Raw genomic sequence first — 15,877 nt, 5'->3', positions numbered from 1 at the left:
CCGTGAGGGTTTATAAGTGTTTAAAAATTTCAATGGTTCACCCCTGGGGGGTGTGGCTTTGGCAGTTTGATACCACTGATTCGAAACAAAAGATTCGCAAAGTTTTGAAGCTTCATGAAGCAGTGTGTTGAATTTGCCCATCACTAGATATTGTTGAATAAAGGCGTTATTTTGCTTTTTTTTGGCACACAAAAAGTATTTTCATCGCTTCATAACATTAAGGTTGAACCACTGTAAGCACATGAACTGTTTTAAACATGTCTTTAGTAGCTTTCTTGGCATCTGAAAGTGTAAATTATTTTACCGTCAATGCAGGCCTCACTGAGCCATTGGATTTTATCAAAAATATCTTAATTTGTGTTTTGAAGATGAACGAAGGTCTTACAGGTGTGGAACGACATGAGGGTGAGTAATTAATGACAGAATTTTCATTTTTGGGTGAACTAACCCTTTAAGTCAAGATACATTTACTCGAGAAGCAAAATTATTTAAGATCAAGATGAATTTCATGCTTTTTAAAAGAAGAAAAAATAACTGCCAATGGGATCAGAAAAATAAACTTAATTTAGAGGGCGGTATGGTTTTCGTAAGAAATTGCATACTCACCCACACACTACGGAAGAGGATTAGGGCCAAGCAATAATAAAAAAATAAAACCATCTCGAGATTAAAGTTGTTAAATTTCGAGAAAAATCTTGTTAAATTTCGAGAAAAAAGTCAAGATAAAATGTTGAGAATAAAGTCGTTAAATTACGAGAAAAAACTCGTTAAATTTCGAGGAAAAAGGTCGTTAAATTTCGAGAAAAAAGTCAAGATAAAATGTTGAGAATAAACTCGTTAAATTACGAGAAAAAACTTGTTAAATTTCGAGAAAAAGGTTGAGAATAAACTCATTAAATAAACTCATTAAATTATGAGAAAAAAGTCGTTAAATTATGAGAACAAATTTGTTAAATTACGAATTTATTCTCATAATTTAACGACTTCTTTCTTGATAATTTGACTTTATTCTCAACATTTTATCTTGACTTTTTTTCTCGAAATTTAATGACTTTTTCTCATAATTTAACGAATTTGTTCTCGTAATTTAACGACTTTTTCTCATAATTTAATGACTTTATTCTCAACATTTTATCTCGACTTTTTTTCTGGAAATTTAACGAGTTTTTTCTCGAAATTTAACAACTTCAATCTCAAGATGGTTTTATTTTTTTATTATTGCTTGGCCCTAATCCTCTTCCTTAACACACGACTTGTCATATCTGTAAATAGAGAAAAGTTGCTCCGGCTACTTTGACGCATGTATGGTGTGGGAGTTTTGTAGGTTAGTAGTCACAATGAGCAAGAAAGGTTATCGAGAAAGACAGGCTAAAACTTGAACCTCCAGGGAATCACCCATTTTAAAAAAAAAAAAAAATGCAAATGGAGGAGAGTCTCCTGGCAAGAAGAGAACATGACAGAGCATGAATCAGAACATGAGCAAGAATCAACATCGGCTGGGCTTTTTGGAGATGCCAAAAACTGAGGGAGTTGAAATGCTGTAAACACAATGAGGAGATGGCATTTTTATTACTCAACAGGTGTTTATTACCCCACAAGATAGAAGATCTCTAACAGAGTTCATTATAAAGCATTATATATTGACAGCAAAACATTTTTATTTTAATAAAATACAAAACAATGTAAGCAAATGAAAAAAAGTGAAAATACCCTGATGTTTTGATTTATGTTAAATTAGTGCCCCTTTTCTTTAATCTTTCATCTTGTACTATATAAATACTGTATTATCGAGGTTTAGCTCCACTTCAATGGTTCAGCAAAGGTCAGAAAGGTCAGTTAAACAGCATGTCTGCCAATGAGTCTCATGAGAACATGACGGATATTCCCATCTCTGTGTGTTGGCGCTGCTGTTGGTGGACAAATGACAAATGTTTTCTTCTCTAATCATATGAGGACGTGGCAGGAAAATTCAATACTGTTCAAACGAAGTTGAGGGACACTAGAGCTTAAGGACCTGGGGATAAATATCAGATTTGGGACTAAGAGATATATTATATGTCTTTAGAAGTTTAGTGATGTAATTCATGAGCCTTTAGCAAGATTCTTAGACTTTTGATGATTATTTAGTGTCTGAATCTGTTCTACAAGCGTTTACTGGATTTGAAATGTTCCAGAAAGTGTGAGTAACTATTATTTCGGGTCCAAGGTACATGTGTGCACAAGGTTTTAATGTCTGTTGGATTTAGCTCTGCTCATGGCTTATTTAACTAGCTGATGAGATTAAATAAAAAAGCTCACAATCTTTTGATCCATCAGTGATTAATGCTCTTATGTAACATAAACTGATCAAACAACAGTTGCTCTTATTTTATTTGCTGGCTATTGAGATTGTTCTGTGAAAGCTAATTGAATGTTAGTTACTGCAAAAAAATTTTTTTTTTTCAATCTTAATATTTTTGTTTTGTTTTTCATTACAAATATCTAAAAATGTCTGCCTGTCTTCTGAAAAATGTATACAAATTAAGTGAGTTTATGCTTAAAACAAGAAAGAAAAAAAAAAAACCTGTCAGTGTGGTAAGAAAAATTATCTGGTTTTCTCTGTGAATTAAGTTTATTTTTCTTACCTGACTGACATTTTTTTCTTGTTTTGATCACAGACTTAATTTTTAATCTTTTCATAAAACAAGACTTTCATTTTGCTCTTCAAGTACATTAATTTGATTTAATTTGTACTAAAAAACAAGACAAAAAGTAGTTTGCTATTAAATGCATGAGTCAGAACAGCAACAAACATCTGATTTTGACATCATGGAAATGTAAAACTTTCACATTTTGACTTCTGATATTGATCTTACAGCTGTTTGATTGCCCTTGAAATCTGTGTATAAAAATTTTTATATATTATAGATTATTCTGCAGATAATATAATATCACTATGTGATTCACTCATTTTAATGTTTTAGCATGTAAATGTTAACTGCAGTAGTCTATTGCATTTTATTGGTAATACAACAATTGTGTGTGAATGAGAATATGATCTCTGCATTATCCAAGTAAATCTGAGAAAAAAGGCTAGCATGCTTTTATATTAATATAACAATTTTTTCAAAATCCTCAAAGGGGACCTATAATGTATCTGGTGTCACCAGAATGTGTCTGTGAAGTTTCAGCTCAAAATCCCCCACAGATCATTTATTATAGCTTGTCAAATTTGCCCCTATTTGGGTGTGAGTAAAAACATGCCGTTTTTGTGTGTGTCCCTTTAAATGCAAATGAGCTGCTGCTCCTGGCCAGCTTTCCAAAAGAGGGTGGAGCTTTAACAGCTCATGCTTCAAATACTCAGCAACACTTCAAAAAACAAGCTCTTTAATCATTTACATTTTCATAGCTAAAAAAGCAGTGTGAATGAGAATGATGTTTGTATCATATGATATCTGTATTAAAAAGAAAGGAAACCACATCACCAAAAATCATTTATTTTAGTTTATTTTAATGACTATTGCCACATTGAGACAGACTGTTTATTTGTAACTTGCACATCTAAATAATCAATGAGGAAATATTGTTTTATATCACAAATATTATAGTCACAAATCAGAAGCATAGTCATGTGTAATATGTTTATGAATCATGCTCTTATATGGCAGCTACAGATCAGTCAAAGGTATTGCAGAAGTCCTTCTGGCAGCACTTGATGTTGATGTAGGCGTTCTGTTTCTGCATCTCACAGTCTGACATGGACATGCACTTTTGGAAATGACCGTCTGTTTCAAGCAAAACCAGAAAAAAAAAAACTTTTAATCATCTTTCAATTTACATTTATATTACATGCATTGCCTAAAAACAGCAAATTTTTTGTTATTATCTGAATGGACATCATCACTCACATGGACTTCTGCGAAACTTGGCGGCAGCACATGCGTCTTTCTCCGGTGGGCAGGTTACCGCGGTGACCTCACAGGCCCCTCCTGCTTTAGCTGGGGTGCAGTGGTGGCAGTCCAGGGCCGTGCCTTAAACACACAGGGGCCAAAATTAATTTTTGTGCATACACACTCTTACAACACACATACACAACCTTGTAAAAGCCTGTTTAAACTTGCAGTTTGTACATGTTTTTGCTATTCTCCTGTGGACATTTTCAGAAATGTCATCTCCACCGCAAACACAAAACCTGCCCACACACCACATACAATAGTTCAACTACATATTAACTGATTTTTCTTATTTTCTTTTCCTGTATGAATACTTTCATGTATATTTCAGCACACAAAGCAGAGTTTCATTGCATCAGATGATCTGAAGTCCACTTTATGACGGGAAATCAGTCATCGTACTCACCGCCTGCTACGACCAGCATGAGAACAACAGCCAGTATGAGGAACCTCATCTTTCTGTGAAACAAACAGAAGAGAAGTGACTGTCATTTATTGTTAAAAAAACAAGAACTTAAGAGTATTAAAACACATACTAGACAGCAACCAACCAAACCAAAGCATCTTAAACATGCTAAAACACTGTAAATAGTCTGAAGGAGTACTCTGGTCAAAGGTCATTATATTGCCAAGAGCAGATCAATAACGTTTTATCTTATGTTTTATGATGCATCACCAATATAAATGTTTTAATGTACTGTAAAAAATAATTTCCATGAATAAAACTGTGTAACTCACCTTTGTACTGCAGTGGACCGAGTAAAACTGATCCTCTTTCTGTCTGTATATCTGTATGGAACCTCACCTTTATCCTACAGTTTGTTATCACCTCCCTCTTCTCTCTTTCTTTGTGCAAACAGACCAAGCCCGGTCATTTGCAGTACAACTATATCAGTGGTCTTGGCGCAAGAAAATTAAGCCGTATTTCTCAACTTTATGTATGTAACTTTGTGTTTGCCGGTCTGTTTGCAACACACTTCCTTCCTATACTGTAACTTCTTAGCTGGGGTCAAGTAGATAGAAAGTTAGATAGATAAAATGACAGACAAACATAGATACATGGAACGATAGATTGGTAGATATAGACAGATGGAACACCAGATACAAACCCGATTCCAAAAAAGTGGGGACACTGTACAAATTGTGAATAAAAACAGAATGCAATGATGTGGAAGTTTCAAATTTCAAAATTTTATTCAGAATACAACATAGATGACATATCAAATGTTTAAACTAAGAAAATGTATCATTTTAAGGGAAAAATAAGTTGATTTTAAATTTCATGGCATCAACACATCTCAAAAAAGTTGGGACAAGGCCATGTTTACCACTGTGTGGCATCCCCTCTTCTTTTTACAACAGTCTGCAAACATCTGGGGACTGAGGAGACAAGTTGCTCAAGTTTAGGAATAGGAATGTTGTCCCATTGTTGTCTAATACAGGCTTCTAGTTGCTCAACTGTCTTAGGTCTTCTTTGTCGCATTTTCCTTTTTATGATGCGCCAAATGTTTTCTATGGGTGAAAGATCTGGACTGCAGGCTGGCCATTTCAGTACCCGGATCCTTCTTCTACGAAGCCATGATGTTGTAATTGCACCATGATGTTGTAGTTGCATCATGCACAATCAAGCCTCTACAAATGATTCAGAACGCTGCAGCACATCTCGTCTTCAACGAGCCCAAAAGAGCCCACGTCACGCCTCTCTTCATCTCTCTTCACTGGCTACCACTTGCTGCTCACATCAAATTCAAGGCGTTGATGCTTGCTTACAGATCCACCACAGGCTCAGCACCCACCTACTTCCACTCACTCTTACGAGTCTACACTCCTACCAGAAACCTGCGCTCAGTAAAGGAGCGAAGGCTTGTGGTACCATCACAGAGAGGCACGAAATCACTTTCCAGAACATTCTCATTCACTGTCCCTTGCTGGTGGAATGATCTTCCTGCCTTCATCCGGAATGCGGAATCCCTGGCAATATTCAAAAGACAGCTGAAAACCCATCTCTTTCGTGAGCACTTAACCTCATCTTAAAAAAAAAAAAAAAAAAAAAAAAAAAAAAAAAACCTTCTTATTCCTATCCTTTCACTTCCTCTAATCCCTCTCTATTGTAGCTTATGATGATCTGAGCACTGCCTATAACTTGTATTATGAGCACTTCTTGTCTATTTGCCTCGTCATGGCGACTCGCTTGTTGTATTCCTCACTTGTAAGTCGCTTTGGATAAAAGCGTCTGCCAAATGAATAAATGTAAATGTAATGTAAATGTAAATGTAATTGATGCAGTATGTGGTCTGGCATTGTCATGTTGGAAAATGCAAGGTCTTCCCTAAAAGAGATGACATCTGGATGGGAGCATATGTTGTTCTAGAACTTGGATATACCTTTCAGCATTGATGGTGCCTTTCCAGATGTGTAAGCTGCCCATGCCACACGCACTCATGCAACCCCATACCATCAGAGATGCAGACTTCTGAACTGAGCGCTGATAACAACTTGGGTTGTCCTTGTCCCCTTTAGTCCGGATGACATGGCGTCCCAGTTTTCCAAAAAGAACTTCAAATTTTGATTCATCTGACCACAGAACAGTTTTAAATGAGCCTTGGCCCAGAGAAAATGCCTGCGCCTCTGGATCATGTTTAGATATGGCTTCTCTTTTGACCTATAGAGTTTTAGCAACGGTGAATGGCACGGTGGATTGTGTTCACCAACAATGTTTTCTGGAAGTATTCCTGAGACCATGTTGTGATTTCCATTACAGTAGCATTCCTGTATGTGATGCAGTGCCGTGTAAGGGCCCGAAGATCACGGGCATCCAGTATGGTTTTCCGGCCTTGACCCTTACGCACAGAGATTGTTCAATATTCTCTGAATCTTTGGATGATATTATGGACTGTAGATGATGATAACTTCAAACTCTTTGCAATTTTTCTCTGAGAAACTCCTTTCTGATATTGCTCCACTATTTTTCGCCGCAGCATTGGGGGAATTGGTGATCCTCTGCCCATCTTGACTTCTGAGAGACACTGCCACTCTGAGAGGCTCTTTTTATACCAATCATGTTGCCAATTGACCTAATAAATTGCAAATTGGTCCTCCAGCTGTTCCTTAAATGTACATTTAACTTTTCCGGCCTCTTATTGCTACCTGTCCCAACTTTTTTGGAATGTGTAGCTCTCATGAAATCCAAAATGAGCCAATATTTGGCATGACATTTCAAAATGTCTCACTTTCAACATTTGATATGTTATCTATATTCTATTGTGAATAAAATATAAGTTTATGAGATTTGTAAATTATTGCATTCCTTTTTTATTCACAATTTGTACAGTGTCCCAACTTTTTTGGAATCGAGTTTATAGATAGATAGAATGACAGATAAATGGGACAACATAGATAGATAGATAGATCTCCCAGGTGCACCTGTTCTAGTCTAGTTCGTCTCTTCATGTTTATGTTTTGGCAGCGCTGATGAGTGTGTGTGAGTGTGTGTTGTGTTTTGACTGTCTGCCAGCACCCAAACAGTGACTGTAAATCGGAGATTTAACACAATAGATTGTGCCACTGTGTATCTCGCCCTCCTGAACTTCAATATCAGCAGAGCCCAGTGTAAGAGAATCTGTCCATGATGCAAAAACAGCTAAGCTCTTCATTGTGGCGCTTTTGTGGGAAAAACCTCGCGATAACACCTCGCAGCGTGTAGGCCACATATATCAGACAGTCCGGATTTTTCCCTCCGGTTGCTCTCTCTCACTCCAGTGGATAGTTGCTCAGGATCCAGGCAGGGAACGATGTCACAGTATTCAGGGAAGGTGAGTACTGTAGTCATATTTGGTGTACAGGGAATGATTGACTATAAACTGCAGACCAATAATTTTTACATACAGTACATTTATATGTAATACATGTATGCATTCTTATGCACACATATACAATTTTGCATATACATAAACAACATTTATACATGAAAATAGCTGTATATCATCTAGAGGCATTAAATATTGCACAACTAGTTATGCGTGTAAACTTGCACACCTTCATATATATTTATATGTATATATTGGAGGCTGATGATTATATATTTTACTGCCATTGTATCAAATTCTCATGAAGCCAATTGCTCTCAACTTAATGCATATATTTGCATGATATATTTCAATGCACAGGACTTAACAGTAGTTCTAATAGATTCTAATTTCTTCTGTCAATATTTTCACTGACCCCAATATAAAACGTATTTTTTAGCAATTTGCCAGAAAGAATATAGCCTTATGTTTTTCCACAACATTAAGTCTTCTGTACAGAAAAAAACAACATGCATCATATAACTTATAGGTTTAATTGTCACTATTAGCTGTAAATTATAATGTCAAATTCATAAATCAGCCAATTTAGCTATTATTACACATCATATAATGTATGATTTTAAGCTCATTGTATCTGATACTTCCCTAAATATATCATTCTTGCAATTTCAACAAAACTTCATCAACAGTGTTAACCAGCTAGATAACTTTTTTTTTTTTTTAACAAAAAATGTATTATTTAAAAATATGTATAAAAAGCAAAATTTGCAACAACATTGTAACCAAATATATATGTTTGCAAAGAATAAAAACTCCTGTGCATGATATTGTAGGAGACCTATTATGCCCCTTTTACAAGATGTAATATAAGTCTCTGGTGTCCCCAGAATGTGGTGTCCCCATTTTTGTGTGTCCCTTTAAATGCAAATGAGCTGCTGCTCCGAGCCTGCTTTCTAGAAGAGGGTGGAGCTTTAACAGCTCGCGCTTCGGTTGCTCAACAACAACAATGCTGGAGAATCTCACGCAGCCAAAATGAGGATTGTCAGTAATGGTGTTCAGCCATTGTTCAAACCAGAGTCGACACTGATGGAGAGACTCAGGAAGAAGTTACAACTTTTAGAATGAAACTGGACATTTCTGAATGGTTAGTGGATAAATTTATGTAGTTGCTGTGGAGTTGATTCAACTCATCCACTAGCATGTGCCGTCATGTTAACCCTTTGTGCAAATCCAGCATTGAATTGACCCTCGTTTGTGAAGCAGTCCGGCGTAAAATGACGGCATGACAACAACACTCGACTACAACAACTCTTCCTCTTCTCTAAAGCAGCCCAACATGGTTTAAATAGTGTTCAGTGCTCATCTGTGCAGCCAACAAAAGAACAGTTAGCATGCTTTGCTTAGACTTTTGCCATGGCGTTTGAACTGGTACACCGTTGTCACTTGCGAAAACAAAATGGCGGCGCGTAGGGTGGAAACGTGCAGATTAAGGAGTGGTAGCCTAATTAGGGGAGCGAAATCTGAGCGGCTTGTTTTTTTACATGCTTGCAGAGGTTGGTAAATGCACCGGGGACCCGATTATAGCACTTAAACACAGAAAAAAAAAAAAAACAGATTTTCATGATATGACCTGTTTTATGTATATGCAACTGTGTTTTTAGCATTTTCATTTTTGTTAAACCACGTTTTTCCTCTGGGATCTAATCATGATTAAGATTCAGGCAGTCTACCTCTTCAAACATGATCAAAAGTTGGTAATGTCTCTCTGACAGGTTTCATTGAGGGAAAACAGCCTTATTTTCTTCCAAAGTAATTCACTTTTAAACTAAGAATTATTCCAGAAGTAAGTAAAACCAGAAGATGATTAATGCATTTGACCAAAGCTATTCTAACTTACATTTGCTCTGAGTTAAATGCCAGGGAAACTTCAGCAGATGGAAAGTGTTCACAGTGTGATGCTGATTAATGAATCTCACACTGTGAACTCGGTTGTAGTTTCAGTTTCACAGAGTCTGTTACACCACCAGTGATTACAACTGAAACAAAAACCTCATTAAGTCAAGTCACTAAAGCACTTGACAACCCTCCATCTTCTCACAGATCGTGTTCTTCGAGGGGAAGTGCTTCACAGGCAGGAGGCTGGAGGTGTTTGGAGAATGTGATAACTTCCAGGACCGAGGTTTCATGAACAGGGCGAACTCCATCCGTGTGGAGAGCGGGGCTTGGGTGTGTTTTGACCATCCCGATTTCAAGGGACAGCAGTACATGCTGGAGAAAGGAGAGTATCCAGAATTCCAGCGCTGGAATGCTCACAATGATCACATGGGCTCCTGCAAGCCAATCAAAATGGTGAGCATGAAAACACTATGAACAGTTATTAGTTACTAGTGTACTACTACCTGCACAGCATATGCTGATGAATGTTTTTGAAAATAACGTGAAGTAAATTGTAACGTGTTAAAAGTGTTAACACTTTAAAAAGTTCTAACATAAAGTGTTATCAATAATTTGTTGTCACATTGCAACTATTTAAATCAAGTTGAATCCAGACTAAAAATTGTTATTGCATTCAATTTGTTTAATATTTTATGTAAAAATGTCTTTTGACTGTCCAATCAAATCATGAGATCATTTATCACTTTTGAATTTGATGGTTGAAGTATACTGCAAAAAAACGTATGTTGTTCCTCAATATTTTCCAGTACAAGCATCTAAATATCCTTACATCAAGGTACATTTAATTGAGAAGCAAAACTACTTAAGATATTCAGTCTGAAAAATTTTCTGAAATTTTCAGAAAAAAGGTTGAGGCACTATTTTCGATGTTCGTAGAGTTGGGCCTAGGTTCTGGGGTAAAAATATCCGCTTGTTAACTCGTGACGTAAGGAACGCCGTTTCTGGGTCCAAGCCCCGGCTAGTTTGACTTGAGAATGCCATCTCCGCGGCCGTTTATGAGCGCTATTTATTCATAATAAACATTTATCATTTTAAAGTTACACGTTTAAAATACTTGCAGTCTATACAACAGTCTCCATGGTCACAGCGTCACAGACATTAATATTTTAACGATTTATAAAAGATGAATCACTGTCTGGCCATCTGGGATTTTGGTATGGAGATAAAGGTTATGATTATAATGTTTTTTGTAGTATTACACCACATTATGTCAACCTTTACGCTGAGAAAATCCAAATGTGATTATGAATGTCAGCTCAGCTAGCAACACTGGACATCGACCACACGGCAAACGTTACTAATGGTGGCTCTGGCTGCTAGTGTTGACTAACGTTAATAAAATCTAGTCAACGGTAACACTAACTACAGACTGGTCTAGCCAACTTTAAGTATTTAAATGGGACAGCATAAGAAGAGAGAATCATTCAGTTCACTTGTCACTGCGTTTATGATATTAAATTAGTTATCTTACCCAGTAAACGACCTGTTGCTCGCCATTCTCGCTTCTCTTATCTTCTCGGTGGCAGCAGCAGAGGCTGGAAACCGTAGTGGGCGTGGCCAACTTGTCACTTCAATCGAGGGTGACCAATAGAAAAATGGCTTTCATCCTGGTTGGTAGAGACCGCCCACTGAGTTACAGCTTCACGTGCAAACAAAACTTTTCAATTCGCAAAACTTTTCAACTTGCAAAACTTTTCAGCTTGCAAACCTATTCACCTCGCAAGCAAAATATTTTGACCCGCAAAAAAGAGAGCAAAATGTGTGGGTTTGGGATGAAAAGTTCTCGAAGTGCACAAGGAAAAATAAAGGTTTTCAAAATTTACATGCACTGCAAATAATTCTGTTATCAACTTCTTTATTTTTGAGCCTTAAGAAGACTTTTTTTTGCAATATATATATTTTTTAATTACAAAATAATTAGTTTTACTCTCAAACACAATATGTTTGTTTGAATAAAAAAGACACAAAAGAAACTCCATAGTAGTACCGAGCAAGTGTTTATAAAGAAAACAAGCAAAGACTAAGTCAAACGCCTACGAAAAAATGTAAAACGAAGGACGAGGAGCGATTTTGATGTTGGAGGAGAAAATGAGATTTTCATCCCCACTGCGATACTTCCGCCCACGTCACGCGTGACTTATCCAACATGATTACGCAATGCGTGGCGCATTGCAGAGCAGTGCAAGATGAACATTTGTGGATAAAAAGTATATAATTTTTTATTTTTTTTAGAAAATGGCCGATCGTTTCGCTAGATAAGACCCTTATTTCTCGTCTAGGATCATGTAGAGCTCTTTGAAGCTGCACTGAAACTGACATTTGGACCTTCAACCTGTTGGTCCCCACTGAAGTCCACTATATGGAGAAAAATCCTGGAATGTTTTCCTCAAAAACCTTCATTTCTTTTCGACTGAACAAAGAAAGACATAAACATCTTGGATGACATGGGGGTGAGGAAATTATAAAGGATAATATTTTTTTTTTTGTGACCCCATTAGCAGATATTCTTGTTTTATGCATAAAATCACTTTTTTTTTTTTCAGAAAACAACACTTAATATCTTAAGTCATTTAGCTTTTCAAGTAGGCTGAATGTGTCTTGATTCAAGAATGTTTAGATATTTGTAGCCTACTTGAAAACAAGAAATAATAATGAGAAAGACCATCAAACTTTTGACCTCTGGGATTTTGTCTTGACTGTATGTTTTGTTTGTAATTAATGTGACACTCACCGTGTTACAATGTGATTCTCTGTGTCTGTCAGCACGGGGAGCACTACAGGATGGAGCTTTTTGAGGGTCCGAACTTCACTGGTCAGTGTGTTGAACTGTGTGATGACTGTCCCTTCCTCCAGAGCACTGGATTCAGCCAGAACTGCCTCAACTCCATTAAAGTCTACGGAGACGGAGCGTAAGTTCTGCAAGGCCAAAAAATCAAACAATGCTTTATTAGTGAATCAATGAGTGAATGTGTACAATATTATTCCAATGTCCGTAACGCTTTAATAGTTAACTCTTTTCCCGAATGTTTTCACTGTTATATGGTAGGGGGCGCTATTACGCATCTTCTGAAAGAGAATCAAAACACAGGTGAAGAAAAAGCAGAAACAGATAAATGATCACATTGTAAAATGATCAAAACTGCTGGTGCTGGATGGCGACTTAAAAAAAATGCTGGCAGAGAAAGAGTTTAAAAAATATCTAATGCTCACACTGCAAAAAAAAGATTTTGTACTCAGTAATTTTGTCTTGTTTTCCAGTACAAACATCTAAACATTCTTAAATCAAGACACAAGATATGAAGAAGATATGAAAAAAAAAAGTATAAAATGAAGTGAGTTTATGCTCAAAACAAGGAAGAATATCTGCCAATGGGGTTAGAAAAAGAAACTTAATTACAAGAGAAAACAAGATTATTTCTTCTTGTTTTATGCATTAACTCACTTCATTTTGATACATTTTTCAGAAAACAAGACTTACTATCCTATGACATTTTGCTTCTCAAGTAAATGTCTCTTCTTTTAAGAATGCATAGACATTTGATATTTGTACTGGAAAACAGGACAGAAACAAGTTTTGAAGTGCAGAAAAAGACTTTAAGTTGTTTAAGGCAGTTAAACATGGTTTAATCAAAACTACGTAGATCAGACGCTCAACATCTTTTTAATTAATATGTTAAATTGCTAAATTATTTGCATCAAGTTTAGCAATATTAAAAGTATGTATTTAACATTTGAGAAAAATAATTTTGCATTTATTGATTAAAAATTGCAACAAATGCTACAGTGGTCAACCATTTTTAAAGGGATAGTCCACCCAAAAATGTCATCATTTTGTCATCATTTATTCACCCTCAAGTTGTTTCAAACCTGTATGAGTTTTTTCTTCTGTTGAACACAAAAGAAGATATAACCAGACAGTTGACGGTAGCCATTGACTTCCATAGTATTCTTTTTCCTACTATGAAAGTCAATGGCTACTGCCAACTGTTTGATTACCAACAAAATAGCTTCTTATATCTTCAAACTCATATAGGTTTGGAACAATTTGAGGTGAGTGAGTGATGAAAAAATGTTCATTTTTGGGTGAACTATCCCTTTAAATTCATTCACACAGCAGAGCTCTTTTAGTAAATCATAGACGAATATCCCAAATGAAATGTCTTTCTTTCTCTCTACTGGTTTAGTTGGGTCATGTATGAAGAGCCGAACTATCGTGGCCGCATGTACATCCTGGAAAGAGGAAACTACTGCTCATTTATGGAGTGGCAAGCTGAGAATCCCAACATCCAGTCTATCCGCAAAGTGGTCAATTATTTCTAAACTTTTAAAGCAGCATTGCTCTTAAAGGAAAATCAAAGAAATTCTCTATATAAGTATACTGACCCCAAATAATAAATCAAATAGTCTGAAGTTTATCTTTGATTTATATTAATGATTTACATAGCTATGTGCTTTTTATCTTTATGGAATTTCAATGATGAATCAGTTATTTAAAAAGAATATGCAATTAGCACAGAAATATTCTTGTATGTTTTATTTTGTATTTGTACTGAGGCAATGAGCTGAAATAAAAGTGAATTGTGAAAATACATTTTTTCTTTTCAGAACATTCAGTGGCATTCTGTAATAAATACACTGCAAAAAATGACTCTTATTTTTGGCTTGTTTTCCTGTACAAATATCGAAACATTCTTTAATAAAAATACATTTACTTGATAAACAAAATGGCATAAAAATATTAATTCGTGTTTTCTGAAAAAGTTATGAATTTTGAGTGAAATCCCTTTGAATTAAAATAATTTTTTTCTTGTTTAAATCATAAACATTTTTCAGAAAACAAGACTTAATATTTTAAGACATTTGGTTCTTGAATGTATCTTGATTTAAGTATGTATAGGCCTACATAGTATGCAAGTAAATACTGATTTTGAAATAGCAATAATAATTAGTGCTGTCAATTAATGTGATTAATCGCATCTAACATAAAAGTTTGTTTACATAATATATGTGTGTATGTATTATTACATTTATATATGTGTGTGTGTGTATGTGTATTTATATAATATATAAATATAATAATTGATATACACACACACATATTATGTAAACACAAACTTTTGTTAGATGTCAAATCAATGCAATGATTTGACAGCACTAAAATATTATTTTTGCCATTACTTGATCAAAATCAGCATTGATTTCCCAGCAGAAACACATGTGCATCACAACACAGAGGCAGACATTTTGAAAATGATATTAAAAGATTTGTTCCCTTCCTGAAGTCTCTTTAAAGAGATTCGACATCTGTTGTGAAACATCAAGATAGTGAAGTTTTTGGTATCAGATACATGTTTGTTCTTTCCTTCACTGCACAGCTAGTTAAAGCTCAAGGTAACACTCCCGTTTGCTCCTCACTTGGACAACAGTGCGAGTCTTTGTATTGGTAAGTCTGTGAGAGGGAATATCCTGGGTTTGTTCGTGACAGCTGAGTATCCGGGGGTCTGGGGGTGGAATGTGACCCTCTGAAGTTTTTTTGTTAGTGGAGGGAACAGAGCGGACAAAGCCATGACCTCCAGGGTCAACCAGTGCTGGGGGTTTCTCTCACTCTTTGTGTCTTAGATTGGTTGTGTAGAGAAGAAACATTTGACGTGACCAAGATCAGCTTGACTGGTTCATAAGAGATCTGAAACTTTCAATTTAGAGAGATTTGAACTTTCAACTTTCAATCAGTCCATCCAGGTCATTAAAGAATGTCATTTAGTATGAGGTGACATTTGCATGTGTTTTACAATAGTGCAGTCTAAAATATATAGCACAGTTTGAGCAGTACAACTGAACACATGACTCATGTTTGAAATATACATTTTATTTTTACTTTTTTTATTTCAGTACTAAAGTACATTAATAAAATTAAAACAATTTAAATTATTTTAGACTAATTAGTTAATTTGTCAGATTTACCAGGCTATGAATGTATGATGCATGAATGTACGTATGTACGTATGTACATATGTATGTATGATGTATGTATGTATATGTATTATGTTTGTATGTATGTATGTATATATGTATGTATGTATGATGTATGTATGTATGTATATATGTATGGTGTTTCTATGTATGTATGATATATGTTTGTATGATGTTTCTATGTATGTATATATGTATGTATATATATATATA

General features: G+C 35.5%; 2 protein-coding genes across 4 annotated transcripts; one reads left to right on the top strand and one right to left on the bottom strand.

The window, feature by feature from the left end:
• Positions 1–3,460: 3,460 nt before the first annotated feature.
• Positions 3,461–4,799, bottom strand: ly97.3 (lymphocyte antigen 97, tandem duplicate 3). Its single transcript, XM_048164396.1, has 4 exons — positions 4,671–4,799; positions 4,339–4,391; positions 3,888–4,010; positions 3,461–3,764 (listed from the first exon to the last, which is right to left on the bottom strand). The coding sequence occupies exons 2-4, from the start codon at positions 4,385–4,387 to the stop codon at positions 3,655–3,657; spliced, it is 282 nt and encodes a 93-aa protein (XP_048020353.1). The 5' UTR covers positions 4,388–4,391; positions 4,671–4,799; the 3' UTR covers positions 3,461–3,654.
• A 2,811-nt stretch (positions 4,800–7,610) lies between these two features.
• crygn1 (crystallin, gamma N1) lies at positions 7,611–14,342 on the top strand. Of its 3 annotated transcripts, none has more exons than XM_048164393.1 (4): positions 7,611–7,744; positions 9,839–10,087; positions 12,458–12,603; positions 13,879–14,342. In XM_048164393.1, the coding sequence occupies exons 1-4, from the start codon at positions 7,724–7,726 to the stop codon at positions 14,012–14,014; spliced, it is 552 nt and encodes a 183-aa protein (XP_048020350.1). In that variant the 5' UTR covers positions 7,611–7,723; the 3' UTR covers positions 14,015–14,342. The 3 variants fall into 3 exon arrangements, with proteins under 3 accessions (XP_048020350.1, XP_048020352.1, XP_048020351.1); XM_048164395.1 differs by lacking the exon at positions 7,611–7,744 and adding an exon at positions 8,822–8,882; XM_048164394.1 differs by lacking the exon at positions 7,611–7,744 and adding an exon at positions 9,153–9,291.
• The last annotated feature ends 1,535 nt before the right edge of the window (positions 14,343–15,877 follow it).

The sequence above is a fragment of the Megalobrama amblycephala genome, linkage group LG17 (genome assembly GCF_018812025.1).
Source record: "Megalobrama amblycephala isolate DHTTF-2021 linkage group LG17, ASM1881202v1, whole genome shotgun sequence".
NCBI classification, from domain to species: domain Eukaryota; kingdom Metazoa; phylum Chordata; class Actinopteri; order Cypriniformes; family Xenocyprididae; genus Megalobrama; species Megalobrama amblycephala.
This window is presented reverse-complemented; position numbering and strand designations above follow the sequence as displayed.